General features: G+C 57.3%; 1 protein-coding gene across 4 annotated transcripts in view; it reads left to right on the top strand.

Annotated features, from left to right (window-relative positions):
- Nucleotides 1-11,605, top strand: part of LRP1 (LDL receptor related protein 1) — a 142,524-nt gene continuing 130,919 nt past the window's right edge. For all 4 annotated transcript variants that reach the window (XM_064734737.1, XM_064734735.1, XM_064734736.1 and 1 more), the window contains exon 1: nt 1-185. In XM_064734737.1, coding sequence (XP_064590807.1) covers nt 113-185 — 73 coding nt within the window. In that variant the 5' untranslated portion in view covers nt 1-112. The remainder of the gene's footprint in view (nt 186-11,605) is intronic.

Here is an 11,605-nt window from a genome sequence, read left to right as displayed (position 1 = left end):
CCCGCCCCCCGCGGATGTCGGTGCGCGGGCCCGGGACGCGCCGCCCCACGGGCAGCACGGCGTGAGGAGCCGCCGCTGCCGCCGCCGCCGCCGCCGCCGCCGAGCCGCCGGCATGGGGCCGCTGCTGGCCCTCGCCGGGAGCCTCCTGGCCCTGCTGGCCGCGCCCGCCGCCCGCGCCCTCGAAGGTGAGTCGGGGGGCGATACCGGCGGGGAGGGAGGGGGAGGCGCCGCCGCCGCTGTCGGGGGCGCGGGGAGGGGGCGGGGGGCGCCGCCGTGACAAAGCAGAGCGGGCGCAGCCCGGCCCCGCCGCACCGTGGGGACACCGGGGGGACCGGGGGGCAGCGGGGAGCTGCGGGCCGGGCTGGGGAGGCGCGTCCTCCCCGCACCCCTCCGCAGCGCACAGTGCGCCCCCCGCTCCGTTCCCCCCGCAGCCGCGGGGGTCGCTCGCTGGCGCTCCCCGTTTTCTCCTCTTCACCCGTTCCCCTGGCTCCCACCCGCCCTCCATCCCATTTTCCTCTGGAATCCAAAGTTTTCCCCGCAGCCAAGCGGGAAAGTTGGAGCTCAGCACCGCTGCGGGAGCCGGGACTGGGGGTCCCGGTGTCCCGGGGGGTGACCGGGTCCGGGGTCCCAGCGGTCCCGGGGGTGCCCGTGACAGCCCGGCCTCGCCCCACGCTCCCCCTCTTGCATAACCGGGGCTGCTTCTCGCGGAGCCGCGACGCCCGGCTGCGGAGTTCGGCTGTGACCGGGCCTGGTGGCATTGGGAATGTGTTTATCCAGCCAACCGGGGCTGTCCGTTCCCCCCCGTCCGTGTGTCCGTTTGTCCAGCCTCCCCCCCATCCGTCCATCCAGCTCCTTGCCAAACCGCTCGTTCCCAAGCCGTGCACGTCGCGTTCCCGGCCCTTATTGATCTATTCAGTAAATACTTGAGCTCGTCAGCTCCATGGCCGGGCTGGGAATGTGCGAGGGGCCGCTCTTGGCAGCGCCCGTGCTCCGCGCTGGCAGCGGCTCCAGCCGGGAACCGGCGGCCGTGGCGAAGTTCTCGCAACGCTTGGACGCTCCGGGGCTGTTTTTCCCTTCAAAAGCGGCGAAATTGGGGCAGTTTTGGCTTTCCTGTGACGGATTCTCCTCTGTCCTCACGGGAATGGCCTGGTGAAATGAGAGGCCGGGATGATGGATGAACGAGAGGGGGTTGATTTTTGGTTTAGGGGCAGGTTTTTCTGTCCCGTTCCTTTGCCCACCTCGGAGCAAAGCTGGAGAAGGGATTTGGTGTCGTGGCAGTGGCAGCATCTGACCCGTTGTGTCCGAGGGATGGAGAAGGAAGAGGAGGAGGAGGAGGAGGTTTGGGCAAACGCCAGATCCCTGCCCCAGATTCATGTCTGGGGCTGCAGGAGGCCGGAGCCTGTGGTTTCCATCCTCCAGCCCTTCCTCACCCTTTTGCGGGGTGTGTGGACACTTGATCTGTGTCCCTTGCAGGGAGGTGACAACAGCAGAGCAGCTCAGGGCACCCTTCACCCCCCCTCGGTGGCACCTGCGGGGCTGATTGAGCCCGATGAGCCGGGCAGTGCAGGTGGCCGAGAGCTGAGCCCTCTGGGGTCACCTCTCCGGGGACGCGAGGTGTCGGTGGCACTCGGAGGTGGCTCGGAGCAGCCGGCGGATCCAGAAGTTGGTGGGGGCGGAAGGGAGGCAGCGCTCATTGCATAAGCTGCGTTGCCTTTGGAAACCAGGCTGCGGGAAGATGATGAGCTGGAAGGGAAGTTCTTCCATCCTCTTCTCCAAAACCAGGAGCTGGAGTGGGGCAGAGGATGCTCCTTCCTCCCTGCTGCATGTCCCCCTCCTCCTCAGGGGCTCCTTTTTGGGGATCTGATGGGGTCAAGGTGCTGTCCCACCACCTTGGGGTGCTGGGAGCTCTGTGGGGCTGTGGGTGGGGAGGAGGTGGAGGCATGTGGCCGATGTGGAGGCACCACAAGCACGTGGTTGGGTCGGTTAGGAGCCAGAATGTGCCACCAAGGTGCCACCTGAGCTGGTGCCTCGACCCTGGTGGTCCTGGCTGGGCTCTGGCTTCCCACAGTGGGGCTCTGGGAGAGGCCAGGAGGTCATTTGGAGCAGGGTGCAGGTCCCCATCCTTGTCTGGAGAATTAATTCCTCACACTCACAACCTCTGTTTGCAGCTCTGAAAGCTGATTTTTCCAGGAGGAGAGGAGGACAAAGTCCAGCCGTGGGGCGGGAGGAAGCTTTTCCATGGGGAACAAAGGGCACTGGTGTGCAACTGCCACTCTTGCCAGTCCTCTGCCATTTACTGGGGTGGTGTGGGGCACCCCAGAGCCCCAGGAGTGGAGTGAGGGCAGGCAGGGATCACCCTGTTCCTGTTTTGGAAATACCTGTGGTTGAGGGTTGCTGAGATGTTTTGGTGCAGCACTTCCCTCTTGCCACCTTGGTGGTCTGGCACGTCCCACTTTGTGTCCCTGCGTGCCCATGTGTGTTCCCAGGTGTCCCCACCTGTGTTCCCAGGTGTTTTCCCGTGTGTTTTTCCATGTGTGTGTGTGTGTGTGCACACGTGTGGGTGTGCACACGCTGCTTCCCTCAGCGTGCAGGGACACGCCCGGAGCTGCTCTGGGTTCAGTGGAGGTGAACAGTGGAGGTTTGAGGTGCTGGCAGGAGAAGGAGCTGCTGGAGGGGGGTTCCTCCATGCACTGTCCAGAGGGGTGTCCATCATTCCTGTGTAGAACATTGTACCATCCCATTTTTATTATTTTAGACCATCCCAACAGGATTTTTGGGCTTCCAGCCGCCCTGTGGGGCTCTGTCCTGGCATGAGAAGTTCCTGGTGCTGCTGTGGTGTCCAGTGAGAGTTCTCAAGTGCTCCCTGGCACTGATGGGGCAGCCCTGGAGCATCCCTGGCAGCTTTGGGGTAAAGCTGAGGCATTTCCAAAGCTCCTGAAGCTCAGTGGGTGCTGTGGGAGTGTCCATCATTCCTGTGTGGAGCATTGTAGCATCCCATATTTTTTTTTTTTTAGAGCATCCCAACAAGATTTTTGGGCTTCCAGCAGCCCTGTGGGGCTCTGTCCTGGCCTGAGAAGTGCCTGGTGCTGCTGTGGTGTGGAGGTGCTGGGAGGAGAAGGAGCTGCTGGAAGGGCAGTGCCTGGGGGTTCCTCCATGCACTGTCCAGAGGGGTGTCCATCATTCCTGCGTAGAACATTGTAGCATCCCATTTTTATGTTTTAGAGCATCCCAGCAGGACAATTGTGCTTCCAGCAGCCCTGTGGGGCTCTATCCTTGTGTGAAAGGTATTGGGGAGCCACATTTTGGGAGTCCAGTAAGAGAACTGACCACTGACCTGTGGCTCCAAGTGCTCCCTGTCCCTGATGCTGGAGCATCCCTGGCAGTGGTGCCAGCTTTGGGGTGAAACGCAGGAATTTCTGAAGCTCCTGAGGCTCAGTGGGTGCTGTGGAGGTGTCCATCATTCCTGTGTAGAACATTGTAGCATCCCATATTTATTTTTTAGAGCATCCCAGCAGGACAGTTGTGCTTCCAGCAGCCCTGTGGGGCTCTGTCCTCGTGTGAAAGGTGTCCAATGAGAGGTCTGACCACTGACCTGTGGCTCCAAGTGCTCCCTGTCCCTGCTGGGGCATCTCTGGAGCATCCCTGGCAGCGGTGCTCCAGGGATGAAGCTTTGGGGTGCTTTGGGGTGAAGCCCAGGTGTTGCCTCCTCGCTGTTTCTGAAGCTCCTGAGGCTCAGTGGGTGCTGTGGGGGTGTCCATCATTCCTGCACAGAACATTGTAGCATCCCATTTTTATTTTTTAGAGCATCCCAGCAGGACAGTTGTGCTTCCAGCAGCTCTGTGGGGCTCTGTCCTCATTTGAAAGGTGTCCAGTGAAAGGTCTGACCACTGACCTGTGGCTCCAAGTGCTCCCTGTCCCTGATGCTGGAGCATCCCTGGCAGCAGTGCCAGCTTTGGGGTGAAACCCAGGAATATCTGAAGCTCCTGAGGCTCAGTGGGTGCTGTGGAGGTGTCCATCATTCCTGTGCAGAGCACTGTAGCATCCCGTATTTATTTTTTAGAGCATCCCAGCAGGACAGTTGTGCTTCCAGCAGCTCTGTGGGGCTCTATCCTTGTGTGAAAGGTATTGGGGAGCCACATTTTGGGAGTCCAGTAAGAGAACTGACCACTGACCTGTGGCTCCAAGTGCTCCCTGTCCCTGATGCTGGAGCATCCCTGGCAGCAGTGCCAGCTTTGGGGTGAAACCCAGGCATTTCTGAAGCTCCTGAGGCTCAGTGGGTGCTATGGAGGTGTCCATCATTCCTGAGTAGAGCATTGTAGCATCCCATTTTAATTTTTTTAGAGCATCCCAGCAGGACAGTTGTGCTTCCAGCAGCCCTGTGGGGCTCTGTCCTCATTTGAAAGGTGTCCAGTGAAAGGTCTGACCACTGACCTGTGGCTCCAAGTGCTCCCTGTCCCTGCTGGGGCATCTCTGGAGCATCCCTGGCAGCGGTGCTCCAGGGATGAAGCTTTGGGGTGCTTTGGGGTGAAGCCCAGGTGTTGCCTCCTCGCTGTTTCGGAAGCTCCTGAGGCTCAGTGGGTGCTGTGGGGGTGTCCATCCTTCCTGTGTGCAGCATTGTAGCATCCCATTTTAATTTTTTTAGAGCATTCCAGCAGGACAGTTGTGCTTCCAGCAGCCCTGTGAGGCTCTGTCCTTGTGTGAAAGGTGTTGGGGAGTCACATTTTGGGAGTCCAGTAAGAGAACTGACCACTGACCTGTGGCTCCAAGTGCTCCCTGTCCCTGATGCTGGAGCATCCCTGGCAGCAGTGCCAGCTTTGGGGTGAAACCCAGGAATTTCTGAAGCTCCTGAAGCTCAGTGGGTGCTGTGGAGGTGTCCATCCTTCTTGTGTGGAACATTGTAGCATCCCATATTTATTTTTTAGAGCATCCCAGCAGGACAGTTGTGCTTCCAGCAGCCCTGTGGGGCTCTATCCTTGTGTGAAAGGTATTGGGGAGCCACATTTTGGGAGTCCAGTAAGAGAACTGACCACTGACCTCTGGCTCCAAGTGCTCCCTGTCCCTGATGGTGGAGCATCCCTGGCAGCAGTGCCAGCTTTGGGGTGAAACCCAGGAATTTCTGAAGCTCCTGAAGCTCAGTGGGTGCTGTGGGGGTGTCCATCATTCCTGTGTGGAACATTGTAGCATCCCATTTTTATGTTTTAGAGCATCCCAGCAGGACAGTTGTGCTTCCAGCAGCTCTGTGGGGCTCTGTCCTCATTTGAAAGGTGTCCAGTGAAAGGTCTGACCACTGACCTGTGGCTCCAAGTGCTCCCTGTCCCTGCTGGGGCATCTCTGAAGCATCCCTGGCAGCGGTGCTCCAGGGATGAAGCTTTGGGGTGCTTTGGGGTGAAGCCCAGGTGTTGCTTCCTCGCTGTTTCTGAAGCTCCTGAGGCTCAGTGGGTGCTGTGGGGTGTCCATCCTTCCTGTGTGGAGCATTGTAGCATCCCATTTTTATTTTTTAGAGCATCCCAGCAGGACAGTTGTGCTTCCAGCAGCTCTGTGGGGCTCTATCCTTGTGTGAAAGGTATTGGGGAGCCACATTTTGGGAGTCCAGTAAGAGAACTGACCACTGACCTCTGGCTCCAAGTGCTCCCTGTCCCTGATGCTGGAGCATCCCTGGCAGTGGCGCCAGCTTTGGGGTGAAACCCAGAAATATCTGAAGTTCCTGAGGCTCAGTGGGTGCTGTGGAGGTGTCCATCATTCCTGTGTAGAGCATTGTAGCATCCCATTTTTATTTTTTAGAGCATCCCAGCAGGACAGTTGTGCTTCCAGCAGCCCTGTGGGGCTCTGCCCTCGAGTGAAAGGTGTCCAGTGAAAGGTCTGACCACTGACCTGTGGCTCCAAGTGCTCCCTGTCCCTGATGGTGGAGCATCCCTGGCAGCAGTGCCAGCTTTGGGGTGAAACCCAGGCATTTCTGAAGCTCCTGAGGCTCAGTGGGCGCTGTGGGGGTGGGAGCAGCTGTGGCAGCCCCCTCTCCTCCGGTGTCTCAGCCCCACCACTCGCTCCTCGTGTTCTCTCCCTGCTGCTTCCATGTGCTCCGGGGGAGCCTGAGAACCGGCAAGGAGCGGGGGCTGCTCCAGCTGGTGATGAAAACTGGCTAAAAACTGGGTTTTAACCAGTGGTAAAAACTGGGGAGAAAAAACATCCAGGTCTTCCCTGTGCCTTCAAGACTCTTTTTTCTGGAGGAGCTGGCTCCAGGTGTTCTGTGGTTTCTGTTTGCCCCCAGCCCATGCTTGACCACAGGTCAAGCTTTTCCTCCAGTGTTAAAAACTGGTTAAAAACTGTGTTGAAAACTGGCGAGGAAAACCATGCAGGTCCTCCCTGTGCCTTCAAGGCCCTGGTTCCTGGAGCATCCTCCTCAGATGTTGTTCTATGGTTCTTCTTTGCCCCCAGCCCATGCTTGACCTATGGTCAAGCTTTTCCTCCAGTGCTAAAAACTGGTTAAAAACTGTGTTAAAAACAGTGTTAAAAAACTGGTTAAAAACAGTGTTATAAACCAGTTTGGGATGATGGGGAGTAAAACCATCCAGGTCCTCCCTGTGCCTTCGAGGCCCTGGTTTCTGGAGCATCCTCCTCAGATGTTGTTCTGTAGTTTCTCTTTGCCCATTCTTGACCTGTGCTCAAGCTTTTCCTCCAGTGTTAAAAACTGGGTAAAAAATGGGTTTTAAACCAGTGTTAAAAACTTATTGGGATGATGGGGAGGAAAAATCATCCAGGTCCTCTCCGTGCCTTCTAGGCCCTGGTTTCTGGAGGAGTTAGCTCCTGGTGTTCTGTGGTTCTTCTCTTTGCCCCCAGCCCATTCTTGACCCGTGCTCAAGCTTTTCCTCCAGTGTTAAAAACTGGGTAAAAACTGGGTTTTAAACCAGTGTTAAAAACTGGGGAGAAAAACCATGCAGGTCCTCCCTGTGCCTTCGAGGCCCTGGTTTCTGGAGCATCCTCCTCAGGTGATGTTCTGTGGTTCCTCTTTGCCCCCAGCCCGTGGTTGTCCAGTGGGGCTGTCCAGACTCTGCTCTGCTGCATTTCCCTCTCCTCTCCTCACAGGAACAGCAGGATTGGAGTGGAAAATCAGAGCCAAATGAAGGGAAAAGCTGTGTAAAGCAGCTGCTGGGTGGGGTCCTGTAAACAGCCCTGGAGTCAGCTGAGGGGACGGGGTGGTGGCATGAGAAGCTTTGAGGAGAGAGGCTTGGCTCCCAAAATCCATCCTCCCACTGCTTGGGATGAGGGTGTTTGGGCAAGGACCACAACTCCAGGAGGGCACAGGGGGACCTGGCTGTCCCTCAAGGCTGTGACAACATCCAGGTCACCTCCTAATGCTCGTTAAGCTGGGGAGGGGGATGGAGGGTGGGCAGGGTGAGGACCAGGAGCCCTTTGGGGAGAAACTGGGAGCACTGGTGGCATCTCTAGAGTGGCAGGGTGAGAGTAATGGGCACTGGGGTCTGTCCTGTGGCTGCCCAGTGAGGCTCATCCTGGTCCAGCAGCACTGATGAGGAGGGATCTGCTCTGGCTGTCGGGTGGATCCTGCTGCTGAGGCTTTTCCATTATCTCAGGAGCACTGGGATGGTGTCCACGGTGGGGTTTGTGTGCCCTGGGAGCTGTGCCTGTGTCTGCGACCCCTCCAGAGCACCCCAGGGATTTTGGCCAGTCTGTCCTGTGAGGCTCATCATGGTCCAGCATCCTTGGTGAGGAGGGATTTGCTCTGGCTGCCAGATGGATCCTGAGGACTTTCCACCCTCTCAGGAGCACTGGGATGCTCCAAAAGGAGTGGGGATGGTGTCCCCAGTGGGATTTTGGGATTTGGCTGCTTTGGGAGCTGTGCCTGTGTCTGTGACCCCCAGAGCACCGCAGGGATTTTGCCCAGTCTGTCCTGTGAGGCTCATCCTGGTCCAGCATCCCTGGGGAGGAGGGATCTGCTCTGGCTGTCAGGTGGATCCTGAGGACTTCCCACCCTCTCAGGAGCACTGGGATGCTCCAAAAGGAATGGGACAGCTCGTGGGGATGGTGTCTCCAGTGGGATTTGGCAGCCCAGTGTGTCGCTTGAGGCTCATCATGGTCCAGCATCCTTGGTGAGGAGGGATCTGCTCTGGCTGTCAGGTGGATCCTGAGGACTTCCCACCCTCTCAGGAGCACTGGGATGCTCCACAAGGAGTGGGACAGCTCGTGGGGATGGTGTCCACAGTGGGATTTTGGGATTTGGCTGCTTTGGGAGCTGTGCTGTGTCTGTGACCCCCAGAGCACCGCAGGGATTTTGGCTGTGCCTTCAGGAGCTGTCCCAAGCCCTCAGATGGAGTTTTGCAGGCAGCACGTGGTTCTCCAGCGTCCTTTGAGCAGCCGGGGTTTGCATGGGAGGCGCTTCCCGAAATCACAGCCAGGGCCGGGCCCTGGGGGCCCCGGAGTGCCCGGGAGAGGGGAGGACACACAGGATGTGCCACATCCTGCTGACTCAGCAGGGCCATCAGCCCGCGGCTTTGTCATGGGGCGGGAGGTTCCTCTTCCAGGCTGGGGATGATTTCAGTTCCCAGATCCACTCCAAGCACTTTCCTAGAGCAGATAAATCCTTTTTTGTGCCCTCCCTGACCTCCTAGACCTGAACTTCTCTCTGTGAGAGTTCCTGCCAAGCCTGAGTCCTCTCCCAGCTCACCCATGGGGCTCCACTGGGGCGAATCCAGTGGTTCCAGAGTTGGGAAGGGGCTCCTTGGGGTGGGTGCTGACCCCAGGAGTGGCAGCTGAGAGCAGCAGATGCATCAGCCTGTGTCCTTGCCACAGTCCTGCCTTTGCCACTGAAATCATCCTCACTCCTCTTCCAGGCCTGGGGATAATTTCAGTTCCCAGATCCACTCCAAGCACTTTCCTGGAGCTGATAAATCCTTTCTTGTGCCTCCCAGAGTCCTCTCCCAGCTCACCCCAACCACCCATGGGGCTCCACTGGGATGAATCCAATGGTCCCAGAGTTGGGAAGGGGCTCCTTGGGGTGGGTGCTGACCCCAGGAGTGGCAGCTGAGAGCAGCAGATGCATCAGCCTGTGTCCTTCTTACAATCCTGCCTTTGCCACTGAATGATTTCAGTTCCCAGATCCACTCCAAGCACTTTCCTGAAGCTGATAAATCCTTTCTTGTGCACCCCCAGACCTCTCAGACCTGAACCTCTCTCTGTGAGAGTTCCTGCCAAGCCCAGAGTCCTCTCCCAGCTCACCCATGGGATGAATCCAGTGGTCCCAGATTTGGGAAGGGGCTCCTTGGGGTGGGTGCTGACCCCAGGAGTGGCAGCTGAGAGCAGCAGGTACATCAGCCTGTGTCCTTCTCACAATCCTGCCTTTGCCAGGCAGACAGGACCCTCCTTGTGCTTGGCATGAATTTTATCTCCATCACCTCCCAGAGAGCGTGTCCAGCTGCGTTCCCTCTCCAGGAACTTGGGCTTGGTGGCCTCAGAGTGCCCGGGGGCTTTTTCATCCATCCCTGCCATCCTCAGGCTCTCCCATCTCCCCCAGCTGCAGTTTGGATGCTTTCCCCCCTCTCCTTGGGGTTTTGCAATCCACCTCGAGCTATTTACAGCCCAGGTTTTGCTGCTGACTGAACTTTCCAGCCCTTTTTTCCTGGCCAGCCCGACCTGCCGGCTGCGGCCGCACCAAATATTTTCAGCATTTTCTAACTCGGCTCAAGCTCGTTGTTTTCTTTATTTTTGAAGGAAAAACACAGGCTGGGCCGTGAGGGTTGGCCTGGATGTTGTTCCATCGTGAGAGGTTGAGTTCCTCAACGTGGTCTGGCCGTTTTTAGGGCTAAATTTAGACTCCAGTGTCCTTCGTGAGGCAGGGAAGGGAGAGCTGCAGTCATGCAGATGCTGTGCAGGATCACAGACAGTCCCAGCACCTCTCCTGGGCTTGGCAGCAGAATTCTTGGATAAATGACCTTGCTGGCAGCTCTGAGCTCCTCCAGTGGGACTGTGCTTGCAGTGCCACCGAGGGGAGGGGTGGGAAGAGCATCCCTGGCTCCAGGAAGGTGAGAGCAGCTCTGTGGTGTCCAAAACGTGTGGATTGGGGCAGCAGTGGGAATTGTGGATGTCTGGGAGGGAGGCTAATTGAGTTGGAAGTTGCATCTTTAATTGAGTGGACTAATTAGGCTTTTGCCAGATGGTGTTTCTCCAAATGAGAGCACGGTGAGGATGGGCAGGTGTTGGGGGGCACATCCTGGGGACAGGAAAATATGGGGGGGGGTCTCATGCTGAGGATGGGCAGGTGTTGGGGGGCACATCCTAGGGACAGGCAGGAATTGGGGAGGGTCTGATCCTGGGGACAGGCAGGTTTTGGGGGTCTCATCCTGAGGATGGGCAGATATTGGGGGGTCACATCCTAGAGACAGGCAGGAATTGGGGGGGGTCTCATGCTGAGGATGGGCAGGTGTTGGGGGTCTCATCCTGAGGATGGGCAGATATTGGGGGGTCACATCCTAGGGACAGGCAGGAATTGGAGAGGGGGATGATCTCATCCTGAGGATGGGCAAGGTTTTGGAGGGGTCTCATGCTAAGGATGGGCACATATTGGGGGGTCTCATCCTGGGGACAGGCAGGAATTGGGGAGGGTCTCATCCTGAGGATGGGCAGGTGTTGGGGGGGGTCTCATGCTGGGGATAGGCAAATATGGGGGGGGGGTCTCATCCTGAAGATGGGCAGGTGTTGGGGGGTCCCATTATGGGGACAGGCAGATATTGGGGGAGGTTTATCCTGAGGATGTGCAGGTATTGGGGGTCTCATCCTGGGGACAGGCAGGTTTTGGGGGGTCTCATGCTGGGGATGGGCAGGTATTGGGGGTCTCATGCTGAGGATGGGCAGGTGTTGGGGGGTCCCATTATGGCGACAGGCAGGTTTTGGGGGGTCTTATCCTGAGGATGGGCAGGTGTTGGGGGTCTCATCCTGAGGATGGGCAGGTGTTGGGGGTCTCATCCTCAGGAAAAGAAGGTATTGGGGAGGGAGTTCTCATCCTGAGGATGGGCAGATATTGAGGGGCTTCATCCTGAGGATGGGCAGGTGCTGGGGGTCCCCTCCCTCTGCTTCCCTGTGCTCTGCATGCTGGTGATTTTCTCAGAACTGGAATGTTGTGGCCTAAAGGGTGGCACAGGGACACAATTCCTCAGCCCTGGGGAGCAGCTGGATGCCCCTGTGCCCACCCTGCCCCTCTGGTGTGCCAGTGTGTGCCCACCCAATCCAGCTCCTACTGATGCCACTCATCTTTCCTGTCCCCTGCTGTCGGTGTCACCACCCCTGGGCTCTCCCTGGCTCTGTCCCTGCCAGGAGAGCAGCTCCAGATGATTGATGTCACTTGAGGGGGGCACAGACACCCCAAACCATGATCCAGCTGATCCTCTCTAATATCATCCTAATCATTAAGAAGCTATGAACCATCTTTAGCATTTTAAACTAAAGAAAAAGGGCTTCCCTTGTCCTTAATGCCTCAACTAAACCCTGGCTCTGATTTTTTATCATGCTCACTTCATGACTTTAATTATCCAACCCAAACTTCTGTATCAATTTTTATTTTTATTTTTATTTTTATTTTTGTTTTATTTTTATTTTTATT

The sequence above is a fragment of the Zonotrichia leucophrys genome, chromosome 29, assembly GCF_028769735.1.
Source record: "Zonotrichia leucophrys gambelii isolate GWCS_2022_RI chromosome 29, RI_Zleu_2.0, whole genome shotgun sequence".
NCBI classification, from domain to species: domain Eukaryota; kingdom Metazoa; phylum Chordata; class Aves; order Passeriformes; family Passerellidae; genus Zonotrichia; species Zonotrichia leucophrys.
The sequence above is the reverse complement of the archived record's forward strand: the minus strand, read 5'-3'. Positions and strand labels throughout refer to the sequence as shown.